The 13,943-nt window shown below is 37.0% G+C and overlaps 1 protein-coding gene across 2 annotated transcripts in view; it reads right to left on the reverse strand.

Moving 5' to 3' along the window:
* Nucleotides 1-13,943, reverse strand: part of LOC136857690 (hemicentin-1) — a 509,109-nt gene that overhangs the window by 202,758 nt on the left and 292,408 nt on the right. For both annotated transcript variants that reach the window (XM_067136543.2, XM_068225274.1), the window contains exon 25: nt 225-371. In XM_067136543.2, coding sequence (XP_066992644.2) covers nt 225-371 — 147 coding nt within the window. The remainder of the gene's footprint in view (nt 1-224; nt 372-13,943) is intronic.

The following is a 13,943-nucleotide window of genomic DNA, read 5'->3' on the forward strand; positions in this document are numbered from 1 at the left end:
TGAAGAGAAGTAGCTGTTTTACATTACTGAGAAAGGTTTCTGATAATATGTTTTTATGCTCGTAGAAGTTGAGTGCTGTTAAGTTACTACAGCTTCTTAAACTTCCGCTTTCCACATTATTTTGAAGAATGTATGAAATTCGACGTAGTACCCAAGAAATATAAACAAAGGAAGTCAGTATATGGAAATCCCAACTTATAATAGTTAATGAGAATTAGCATTACCTGAGTCAGAGTGTGTAATATCATGGCCATTCTTTCTCCAGTGCACCTCTGGTTGTGGATTACCATATGCTGTACATGAAAGTGAATAGTCCTCACCCTCCATGAGACTCACTTGAGGTGGCAAGTCCTCCATGATACGAGGTGGCTCTGTGGAACATTAAAACTAACAATGATTATAAAGATGATGATGATCATGATTTTATTATAAGGCTCAACATTTGGGTCATTGGCATTGGTCATTAATAGGGAGCGGATTTTTACGTGCTAAAAATGTGAAAAATATTTATTTTTTATGTGCTGAAAAACTTTAAAATATGTGATAAAAAATTGAAATTATTTTCCTTTAAATATTACATAACTACTTGCGCTCAAGAAGTAAATAAGTATAATGTTTTGTATTAGAATATGGTGCTACCAAACATGCTCCTTAAGGCAAAATGATGTCTGTGTATGGAAACGTGCTGTATGGTATATTAATTTTTGATATGCCAGAGTAGATATTATGAATGGTTATTTTTTAAAGGTAATGTTTTGTTTAAATATGGCAAAAGCAAACTATCATCTTTGAAAAAATAGTACCAGTTCGTACTCACCCATCACACGCTGGAATATTAGTTGCTAGAAGTAGTTTCAGAATTGCAGTGAACAACAAAGGTCATCTCCAAATTGTCCATCACAAATGCATGCCGATTATCTCTAAAGAACGCCTTATATTGCGAAAACGATCGCTCCACATCATAGGAAGTCAGACGAGCATAGTTAAAGAGAGGAATGTCACCAACAATAACGCCATCAATTTCGCCAACATGAGCACCCTCTAATACATTAGAAATTTGGCACATTGTTTGAAATCCTCTGTTTTTCCTGAACAAATTTTGATATTTGACCTTTAACAGTCCCTGTACCTGCGAAACCGGGAGTGAATCTTAATTTATTTTCAACAGCGCGCACTTCCTTCACTGTTTCGGACAACAGGTTAGTGGATTTTTCAAGTATGTCTATAGTTTTACACAAGAAGCTTAGATTGGCAGATATAAACGCCAAATCATTTTTCAAAGAGCTGTCTTTTAGTATCTCTTGAAGAATCTCAATTGACGACGCGTCGTTTTTATCTAGCACGTTCACAACAGATGCAATACTTTTGAAATTGTCTGCGTAGTATACCACAGCGCTAAGCCAGGTACCCCACCGCGTAACAATAGGCAGAGGAGGAAGCGCAAGATCCGGGTTTTTCTCTTTAAAGAGATCGATTCTTGAGGGTGCTTTTACGAAGACTTTTTTGCCATTAGACACTAATTTATCCACTTGAGGATACTGAGCCCGCACAGTTTCACATAACCTGTGTAGAGCATGAACAACGCAAGTTACGTGTATCATTTTCGGAAAGCTCACAGAAAGGCCTTCGGCTGCCTTTTTCATGTAAGCTGCACTGTCAGTAAGGAAAAGCAATACATGGTCGTATTGTATACCTTTTGGCCAAAGTAAGTGCATGGCTTCATTGAATAACCTAGCTACAGTGACATGGTTTGCAGCAAGCATTTCTTTACACGCTAGCAAATAAGAATGTTCGCAAGCAGTTTTGTCATTCTTCAACACACCAACTACAACATTTTCTACTTTTCTGCCACTTGAATCAGTGGTTTCGTCAATGCTCACCCACAGTTTTTCGCTATCACATACTGCCCGAATTCTCTGTAAAGGTTCTTCGTAACATTTTGGGAGATAGTTTTTCCTTAATGTGGATTCGTCTGGAGGCTCAAAATTAATGTACTTTGTTAGGAAATTTCTCAGTCCCGGATTATTTATTTTACCAAGAGGAATGTCGGCGCAAACAAATGTTCTGCACACATCTAAATAATACTGGGAATATTTAGATGGGCCTGCATTTGAAGTAGCTGGTTCAGCTATTAGTAATTGTCGTGAACTCACACGCGAAGCAGCCGCAGTATGCTTATTTCCAGACAAATGCTGGATTACTTGAGAATGTTGATCTGCACGTACTGTTTTACCACATGGTTGGCAAAATACTTTTCCATCGGTAGTGAAAATGCTTTTAAATTCCACTACATATTGTTGAAGACGCGACCTTGTACTCGACTTCTCTTTTGGCATTATTTTGCAGGTTACGAAACACGCATTTAAGGTGAATCACTGTTTCAATAAAAAGAATAGCAGCGGACACTGAAGGAAATATTTCTTATAAATCCATACAAAATCACACGACCACGGGAATGATATATGGACCCGAACAGCTAACCTTACTCTTAGGAGTGATGAAATTCCACTACCTAATGGTGGGGCAATATTCTTCCGAGTCTCCCATGTCGTAACGGAATTACGTCACCTTATCTCTCCGTGATTGCCTTTCGCTGATATTCTATAAACAAAACCCGAGAGGGCTGACTCATAAAGAGTTGGAATGACATCATGCAAGGAAACATCTTGTGCAGCAAATCAAATCGCTGTCTAAATGTAACGACGTAGCCAGTGACCAGCAAGTTTTAGAGCTAATGGAGGGAAGTCCATACATAGCCGAAACATTCAGATACATTATGTTAAATACACTGTTAAAAACAATATCGTAATCGTAAAATGAAAATATGAGCATTATTTTATAACACAGAAGCATTTTAAATTTTATTGATCGACAAATATTGCCGATTTATGTGCTTATTATAGATTTTCTTAAAATATGTATTTACATTTAAAAAATGTGAAAATATGTGTTTCTATGTGAAATAAGATTCAGTTTTTACACTTGGGGATGCACAATAGGAATAATGAACTTCGTAACTTGCGTTAAAACTTACGCAAAAAATATATGTAATTACATAAAAATCCGCTCCCTAGTCATTAACAATGAAAACAATCTGTACTGTAAGCACATAAGATGGGTAATAAGGACAAAATTGGAAACATATATAAGTAATAGATATAAATCTAGGAACATTAATAGAAGCACATGACACGATGAACAAAATGACAGGTCAGCATAAGAAGAAGGAGCAACAGAAAAGGAGGCATGGACAAACATGGAAACAATAAAGGACAAATACAATCTCCACATATTTATACAGTGCCATCTTCAAATAGAAGAGCTCTCCCACCATTTTTTCTCAGCCCCTGATGAGCAATTTTCTGATTCCCAACTTCATTAGGAGGGCAAGCTGAGCACAGATCTTTGCTCTTAATATAGAGAGTGAAGGATGAGAAGAAAGTTGGATAAGACACGAAAAGAGATGACAGGGCTGAGTTTGCTTCACGTTAATGGACAGTATGAGCAGCAATTTAATAAGGAGGGACCAAATAACCAAGCAATGTTAGCCATCACTGACAAGTTTTGTCATATGGGATCAGTCTTATGTCAACGAAAGGGGACCACACCTGAATGACTTCTCCAACAAGTCTCCAACTGTAGTCTACAATGAACATTGTTGAAACTCAGTTTGATCAATAAGGTCTGTTTGGTGGATGTTTAAAAAACTGGGTGGATTTGCATACCACACTCAAGTTGCTCAGCGTCTACCAAAAAGGCATATGCAAGCCCAATTACAATATTGCAGCGGAATATTGTCCATAGCGTATGAGAATACAGATTTCTTCTGCATAATATGCCTTTCAGATGAAAGCCATATTCACCTTGATGGCTACATTGGTGACAAACAACTCATTTCTTAAAGAGTTTGAATCATGCAGTTATACACAGTTTGCATGTTAAGATTTGGTGCGTAGTGTCCAGTCATGGAATACTGGGCCCTTATTTCATCGATGCTGCTGCACAGAACCCAAAAACATTGGACCAGTTAGTCTACAGAGACCTCTTTATAAACCCATTCATGCAGGATTTGTGTTGATTTTGTTGTGCTAGAAATTTACCCCTCCAATGACAATGGATGCAGCAAGATGGAGCTACAGTCCACACTGCAGGGGAGTCACTTACCCTTCTGCAATGACACTTCAAAAATTATTATAGAAAACAAAAGTGCAGACTTGACAACAAAGGTACTGAAGAGCAGTACAATCCCCAGCAACAATAAATCATTATTTTTACAACCAATATTAGAAAATGAAATAAATAAATTAATCACCAATATAAGAATGAAATCAGCATGTGCACATGGCAAAATCTTTCCTAGGATTACTAAAGAAATAGGACCATGTATACTTAAAACAAAGCTCATATCATTAACCTGTCATTGTTGATGGGAGCATTCCCAGGTACCTTCAAAATCGCAACAATTTCCCCCATACACAAGTCTGGATCCAAAGTCAACATGGGAAAATTTTAGACCAGTATCTGTAACTTCACTCTCTTCAAAACTACTAGAGAAATACATTTAAGTTAGGATCATAAACTTTCTAGAGAAACATAAAATATTATCTCCAAACCAATATGGATTCAGAACATGAATAGGAAATGGAGATGCCATTTGTGAAAAGACATTGTCCAAAACCTGGTGAACATGTGAACTGAAGTGTGCTGAAAACCCATTTTTAACTGTCTATGTGTGTGTGTGTGTGTTATGGAAGTTCATGATGCCATTTCTTCCTAATGTGGCCTCATTGGTGAACAAAATGGATGAAAATAGTTGTTTGTGTAGGAATCGATGGATGGTCGAATGCCCACAATGAACCAGTGGTGTGTTGAACAGTAACAACAGCATCAGGGGATACTTATATGGTAAACACTGTGGAGATATCAGAGTATCTACACATAACAGAATACCTGGCAGAAAAAAAGGAATATCTAGCTTCTTCTTTTAATCATCATACATAATAGCTATTTAAATCTGTATTTTATTTACACAAATTATACAGTGGAAGTTGGATAATTCAAACCTCAAGGGACCATTAAAAAATTTGAATTATCCACAAATTTGATTAAATGAAAGGTTACAAAAATAACTCCAACATTAGATTTTACAAAAGAAACTTCCATCTTAGACATTACTGGCATATACTGTACATACATATTTTACAAGCTACTTTATCTGTTTATAGATACAGTACAGCATTTACTCTTTGGACATTATATAGGTACTGAAAATACCAATGTGTTAGTCTTAATGCCATTAGAAATCACATTTGCTCTTTGTTATAAAAAAGTCATTGCCGTACTTGGGTCAGTCGTTCCTGGTTCTCTGAAGAATCGACGTCCTCATCTCCAGATGTGCCATCTGCAGCCTGGTGGGAGTTGCTGATTACCTCAGTGATTACGTCCGCATCACACAAAGCAACATCTTTATCAGCATTCACAAATTCTTTGTAGGAAATAGGAACAGACACAATTTCCTCCCAATCGTCAACCAAAGGCACGTCTTCATTCACAGTCTCATTGGCGCTGTCATTGTCTTTTATCAAGAAACCAGCTTTCGTAAAATAGTTTGTGATTGTTTTGGCTGTCACCTGAGCCCATGCTTGCTTACACATTCTTGAGGTTTGGAGAATGTCAAGTTTAATTTTAAGAGCATTACAGTCCTCTGTGAGAATATTCAACCAACAATCGCCTGAAGAAGTGTTTCAGATTTTTTATTATACCCTGGTCCATGGGCTGAACAACAGATGTCATATTAGGTGGGAAATAATTCACATTCATGTTTTCCAAAGGAGGAATGCTGTTGTGAGCAGTGCAGTTATCAATACAGGGAGCAATCTTTCATTTTCCTTTGCGACACTTTTCATCTAATTTTAACAGCCACTTCTCGAAAATGTTGCTTGTCATCGAAGCTCTTCCACTGGATGCATACTCAACTAGTTTTGTTTTTATATTTTTGAAACAACGAGGATTAGTGGATTTCCCAGTCATCAACAATTACACCGGTCTGCAAAGTTTTTCCGGCAAAAGTAATTGTATGTGATATACGTTACATTTAGTATCCTTATGAAAAAAATTATACCAGTTGTTTCGTATCACATACAGATTTGTCACAAGTCCATCTCATGTTTATGCCAATGGAGCTTCGTTGTTGTAAATGAGGTTTGGATTGGTTGCATAGAATGCGGGTATGGACATATCTGAGAGAAAATATTGTATGCGCTCTGTTTTGGAGGGGAGTAGGTAATCAAACAGGAACACCGGAAGAACAATTAGAACAGTTGCAGTTCGCACATGCACAATGTCAAAATGCCAAGATCACATTTCTCCGTAATCTCAGAGGAGAATCTGAGAACATATGTTATACCTTTGTCTACAAATTTCAACGTGCACTTGAAGTCGATTGAGTGAATAAGTGAGTTAGTCTGTATTAAAATGGCAAGTGGCAGTGATGTTCAGAGGCAAAAATGTGTGAACAATCCCAACTCTTTTTGTTATATATGTGGCCAGTATACAATTAAAGGCCAGAAGCGAAATATTACGCCATTTATAAAAAGCCTGTACTTGGCATATTTTAACATGAAGTTAGGTGATCAGGACAAGAATTTCACACCCCATATTGTGTGTAAAACATGTGTAGAAAATCTGCGGCAATGGTACAATGGGTTGTTGCCATCAATGCCAATCAGAATCATTTTGACTAATATTATTTTTGTGTATGTTAAGTGTCCAGATTCAATACGAAAAACATAAAGAACATTGTGTATCCCCGCCTTCCATCTACCATAACCCCCGTACCACATGAACCTGATATTCTTGTCCCAAAACCACCAATACAGTTACCAGAGAGTGTGTCTTCGTCATCTTCAAGTGCAGAGGATGGTGATGATGATACCTTTGTACCAGTGTGTCTTAAATAATTTGGTGCATGACCTAGACCTCACTAAAGAAAAGAATGCACTTTTAGGATCAAGATAAAAAAGAGAAATTTTTTTACTTCCTGGGACAAATTCATATTGTTACAGAAATCAGGAGGAAGAATTCCGGCAGTTTTTGTTAACAAAGAAGAATTTGTGTTTTGCTGTGATATCCCTGGCTTGATTTGTCGTCTTGGAGCTATTTACCAAGCAAAGGAATCTTGGGACAAGGATCGTCACTGGTTAGTGTCTGAGTGGCTCAAGAGGAAACAGTTCATGTCTGGAGGAAAAAACATTTTAAATCGTCCAATTGATCCTCAAAGTGTGTTATTTCCCCCTTTACATATTAAATTGGGAATTATGAAGCAGTACATGAAGAGTTTAAATACAGGCAGTCCCTGCTTTCAGTGCCTCTGTCAGAAATTTCCAGGACTGTCAGATGCCAAAATTAAGGAAGGTGTTTTTGACGGCCCCCAAATTCGAAAACTTATGAAGGATCCGACATTCAGTACAATGATGAATGAAACACAGCTTCAGGCATGGGAATCATTCAAGGATGTAAGTAGCAAATTCCTTGGCAATGTTAAAGATATCAATTAAAGATATCAACTACCAACAGATTGTGGAAACCATGCTGTACAACTTCCAGAAATTGGGTTGCCACATGAGATTAAAATTACATTTCCTGCACAGTCATCTGGATTATTTACCTGCAAATTTAGGAACATTCAGCAAGGAATATGCCGAGCAGTTCCATCAGGATCTAAAAGAAATGGAACGAAGGTATCAGGGGTGATGGGACGTCTCCATGATGTCAGATTACTGTTGGTGTCTAGTGCGAGATAACAATACTGAGGAACACAAACGCAAATCAACACAGCGTTCATTCACATCGAAGTGCAGCAAACAATAGTGTTCTTGTAGTGAGATTCATACATTCTAGCAATGAACGTGTTACTTTTTTGTATATTCGTTGCAATTTGATCATGTCCTATTCTCTATTATGGTGTTTTCTATCAAAATTACAACAATAAGTCAAATTAGGATTTCAAATAGCAAAAAACTGTATGTGATAGGAAAAAACGGTTTACATATTTGAAATCAGCACATGTAAGTTAAGGTAAATAACCTCTTCAACCTTTCACTGGAGAGAATTTTTTTTCCGCAGGCCGGTGTTATCATCCATGTTTGCGCCAACCAACAGTGTAACTCTTTCTTTACTAAGCTTTCTTCCATGGCAATATTTTGTCTCTAAAAGCTAGGATTTCGTCTGGCATGCACTTGACCTGTCCCATCAACACTGAAAATGTTTTTAGGCTCCATGTCCTCAATCACTTCTTGCAAGTTTTACTTCCCTTGTTCAGCTGCACACTCCATGCTCTCACAACAAACAGATTTAAAAATAAATTTTGTTCCAATCCTTAAAACCATCCAGCCACCCTGTGCTGGCTTTGAAATTGTGTTTCCCCAATTCAAAAGCAAACTGTTAGGCCTTTCCTTGTAAAATAGCACCACATATCAGATTGTTTTTTTTTTTTCTTGCACCACCTTGAACTATTTCAAAACACAGTTGTCTACATCTGGGTTGTCCAGTTCTCTTGCCCTTTTCCAGCCTTTTCCACAGACAGTTCCACTGCTCAAAATTTTGTCTTTATTTTTTAAAATAAGTTGATGCATGTTAGGTGGGATTCCAAACTCCTTAGTTATTTCAGATTTCTTCTTTAGACCCTTTTCCTCTTCTCTAATCACTGCTAACTTTTCGGCTAAAGTTAATGATTTGTACGTCTTAGGTTTTGACAAGGATGTTGTCACATGACCCACACTTAAGATCATGCATAAATGCTCAAACAATGCAGTCCCTAATAACGGCGCTGTAATCACTGAGCATTCTTCAGCGCTTGACTCTGTGACACAACAGTGTTCAAAACATGGGTGAAGGAGTGTTCAGGAGGGGCGGGATGGGTAGGAGGAAAGGACACTGACCTCACAGGCGGCCGAGAGGGATAAGGAGATGGAACTTTCCCTCCTTCAGCCCATTCCAACACAGTCTAGCCTATTTTTGAGAAAACACAAGTTGTGAAATAAAATACTGTGCTGTATCGTTGATGTAAAAATTTCAAATTACCCACGATTTTTTAACATTGTTTACATATAAAATGCTAGGGACCAAGCCAAATATTCAAATTAAAGAAGATTTTGAATTAGAAGGTTTGAATTATCCAAGTTCCACAGTTTTAGCATTTTTAAACAGTTTTGTATAAGTTCCGTCTGCATTACCACATCTGACTGGTCACATGACTAAGTGTAGTGCACTGCATGGAGTTCAAGGCTGCACAACATTACAATGTCGTCATGTGACAAGTGCCTGAAATAAAAAATATTTGCAGAAGCATGGGTTTTACCAGTAACTGAAATGCTGCACTTGCTGCCTGGTCACTTGAAAGATTTTTTGCCATTATTTTCTTTTCCTAACTATGTTTTCCCCTGATAATAGTAAAAAATTAAGGGGGGTGTTATAGGCAAGTAAATACAGTAACTCAAGAGTCTCATATTTTTACTTCCCAATCATAATAAATCACTTTTTAACCACTTGTTGATGAATATTTTTGTTATGGTGCAATTTAAGTAACGTATACAAACTCACACACAAGCTTTCTTATGTGGGATTCATTGAAATAAATAAATAAATAAATAAATAAATAAATAAATAAATAAATAAATAAATAAATAAATAAATAAATAAATAAATAAATAAATAAATAAATAAATAAATAAATAAATAAATAAATAAATAAATATATCAATCAATCAATCAATCAATCAATCAATCAATCAATCAATCAATCAATCAATCACAAACATCAGTGATTCTCCTTGTATACTGCATCTGGAGCAAGGAATGATCAAGAAAACTAACAGGTTAGTACCTGGGAGAATGGCTGGAACCTAATCTCTCCGAAAGAGTACCATTATCAACTCGCGTTTATAAGCTAGAACTGGCATACCAACTGACCAAGAACACTGACAATAAAACGTGTCTCTCCCGAAACACTAAAATGAAGTACTACCAGACATTCATCCGCCCTGAAGCCTTACATGCTTCAGAATGTCTAAAATTCAACAGGAGGGGACTCACGGACAAGCCTGAAATCCAGGAGAGAAAAATACTGAGGAAGATATTAGGACCAATCAAGGAAAGGAATGAATACAAAAGGTGGCCCAACCAAGAGCTCTACAAACACTGTGAAAAAATAACGAATGTGACTAGGAAGAGACGCCTAGCATTTTATGGACACGTCTACAGGATGTATCATGCCAGACTGACCAACCAGCTTCTTGTTTACTGGCAAAAGAGGAAGAGCAAGTCACCATGGTTGATGGAAGTAAACAAAGATCTGAAGATAGTGGAAGGAACAGAAATAGACTTGACATCTTTCAGGAGGATACTTAAACAGAAGAGGTTCCAGTACAAACCACCAAGAATGAAGACAAGTACCCTTTTGACAAAGGAGAGGAGAGAACAACACAGCCAGCGGATGCGCAATTACTGGGCAAGCATCAAAACCCACCCCAAATGTAATGGTTGAATATCATGGTACTTAGTCGTCCTATATGAAACAAGAAGAATAAATAAATAAATCAGTCAATAAATCAAACCTAATTTTTTGTGGAAATGTATTCCTGTACCCTTCCTGCTCCCTAGATATGAAGGCATCAGATGCCTACATACGGGGCTCATTGAATCAGTTTTCAAGACAGATGACCACTTACAAATGTTCCCAAATTATACGAGAAGATAATGTAATTTTTTGTCTCCTTACAGCAACCTTTGTTAATAATCTTCAGAAACGTTATGAACAAGGTGCAGCACATGATAGTACATATTTTGAACTTGTACTGTACCAAATACTATGAAATAAAATATCAGTGTTGTCTGTTTTGCTGCATATGGTATTAAGAAGAAATTTGTAAACAGGTATAACTGGCTTTAATTCCTGCTCATTTTCTTGCTTTCTTGAATGGCTGCAACTAAGTGAAGATGAGAAGAAATTGGGACTTGAATTTGCAAGCTCAACATATAAATCTAGTTTTTCTAGCATGGATAGTGAAGTTCCAGACACATTGTCAACCATTTTAACCCATTGAGACCTGCATATTTGTTGGATTGAAACTGCATTGGCGCTGGGATTATTTTGGAGGAAATATAGTGTCGATTCATGTCGTGAGAAATTTCTTACTTACAAGACTACTAAAGATTTAAATATACATGAAAACAAAAGGCTTTCATACCACAAACTGCGGAACAAGGAATACAGTAAAACATTTTATTTTATTAACATCACGGGTCCATACTCAGTCCGCCTGCTGAGCTGTAACACGGCCTTCTTTTTGCATTTCCTCTTCGATTTCCACATCTATTTGTTCTTCAGGAGCATTGCTAACACTAATACTAATATTACTACTAATTTCACTGAAAAAATTACATTCCTAATCATCATTACTTCCTTAAAGGGGTTATATATATCGGTAAATATCAGTTCTATACTGGCAGCCATCTTGTTTACAAGCAAATCTCAAAGTCGAGAGATAGCCCACTTCAAACTAATATTACCAAGCACACTATCGATATATATTAGCAAAGAGAATATAACATTGCAAAGAAAGAATCCCTACACAAATCACAAATGCAACCCACTCTGCCATCTCTTGAGGAAAAGTTGAATTACGTAGTAAAATGAGACAACGGAACAGTTCCGTGGTCCGGCATTTGGTCCACCGAGACGAAGCACGGAACGGTTCCGTGGCTCGGGCCCAATGAGTTAAAAATCACTTTCCAGTGAATCTGTGGTGTCACCTAATGAATGGTGAAAGAGCCAAAAAAAAAGTCTAATTGAAAACATTTATTCTAATGTATTCCCTATTATTGAACAACTTTTGACTGCTCAAGCATCTTCAGCTAGTGTAGAAATACTTTTTTCTTGTTTCTGTTTAGTTCATTCAAAGCTTCAAAACAGACAGAGAACTGGAAAGATTTAGCATTTTTATTCAAAGTGTTTAATCCCAGTGATAATGCTTTATTTCTTGGTGTTCACAAAAAACCTTTGTATTTTTGAAATACTTCAACTTCCTGGTCTTATTGTGACCTAAACAAAGAATACAATACATTAATAACAAGTGAATAAATTTACAAAGACATTCAATTATAACTTTTTAATAATTATTATTAAGAAATGAAGAATCTGTTTTGAGAAGTGGACGTCATTAAGTGCACAATGAGGTTATCAGTGTAGGATTCTTGTCTCCATCTCATCATCATCATCATCAGTTAACCGTCCCCAGTTTCCCAGGTACGGTGTATGAGCGCTCACCACTTCAGTCGATTCAGGTACCATTCTTCTTCCTGTACTTGGTTCCAATCCACTCCTCTATGTTCTAGATCTTGCTTGACTTGTTTGATCCATCTCCTTCGAGTCTGCCTTAAGGTCTTTTGCTGTCGAAGGTTTTGTCCAACCATTCCTTAGCTACTGAGTAAGAATCCATTCTCATTACATGGCCATACCATTTCAATCTTGATCTGATTATGGTATCACATCTCTTATTTGAATCTTTTGGTGAATCCTCTCATTTTTTGTAGCATTGTTCGGAGCAATTTCATTTCTGCAGCTTGGAATCTACTTTTATCTCTGCCTGTGATGATACAAGTTTCAAGGCCATAGGTTGTTAAGAGCAAGAAGTAAGCTTGATAAAGTGTTCATTTGGCTACTAAATCTGGCTGTCCCAGAGAAGGCTTCTAACCTGATAGTAAAGGACAGCTCCTCTTTGAACTCTGTTTGTGATTTCAGCATTTGATTGCTTATCTTCAGTTAGGACACTACCAAGTTATTGGAAGTGGTTAACTTCTTGCAATTTCTATCCATCTACTGTGATATTTGCTCCTGACTTTTGTCTGTTGACTGTCATAACAACTGTTTTCTTCAGGCTGATTTTAAGTCCAAATTCCTTAAAATGACAATTCCAAGCATTAATCTTTCCTTGAAGTTATTCCTCATTACCTCCTCAAATCACCACATCATCTGCAAATGCAAATGCCTTGAATGCACTGTTCTTGCCGTGCTGTTTCACTCTTTTCATTGTCTCATCCATCACTGTGATAAATAGTACAGGTGACAAAGTGCTGCCTTGTTGCACTCCTTTACTTGTTATAAACCATTTCCTATCCTTACACAGCTCTGGCAGTGTTTTCCCTTTTCCCAATGTTTTTCCATCATCATCCTAACAACAAAAATGAGATCTGTTACTTTGAAACCCATATTGTTCTTTCTCAAGATGTAATCTTTTCTTTATCACTTTCTCCATCAACTTAAGTCCATGAGACAGGAGTGTGATTCCTCTATAATTGCCACATATCCGTCTATTTCCTTTCTTGAAAAGGGGGCTATACAACCCTTAGTCTAGTCAGTCAGGATTTTTTCTTCATTCCATACAGCATTCATCACTCTAAAAAGCCACTGAAGTCTGTGAGTTCCAGCATCTTTAATCATGTCTGAGCTCATCTCATCAAGGCCAGGTGATCTGCCTTTGCTCATACTGTTCAGAGCATTTTCAATCTCAAACCAAGTCATTGGGGATCCACATTTTCCAGCCTTGTTTCCAGTATCCAATTCCAAATCCTCTTGAGTGATTTCTGTTGGGTCTGTTCCATTATACAAGGAAGAAAAATACCTTCTTATCTCTTCCCAAATGTCTTCCTCTCTACATGCTATACTTCTATCATCTCTTTCCAATGCTTTAATTGGTACATGAATAGTTCTTTTGTTTTTCACAATTCTGTATAGAAGTTTCTTATTTCCTTTACTATCTTCTACTAATCTGTCAGTAAATTCAAGCCAGTTTTTCTCTTTCTCAGATTTAAGTATGGTACGCTCTTTGTTCTCCATCTATTAAGTAAAAAATGTGTTGGAGAGAAATTAGAGAATGGCAATATAC

The sequence above is a fragment of the Anabrus simplex genome, chromosome 1 (assembly GCF_040414725.1).
Source record: "Anabrus simplex isolate iqAnaSimp1 chromosome 1, ASM4041472v1, whole genome shotgun sequence".
NCBI classification, from domain to species: domain Eukaryota; kingdom Metazoa; phylum Arthropoda; class Insecta; order Orthoptera; family Tettigoniidae; genus Anabrus; species Anabrus simplex.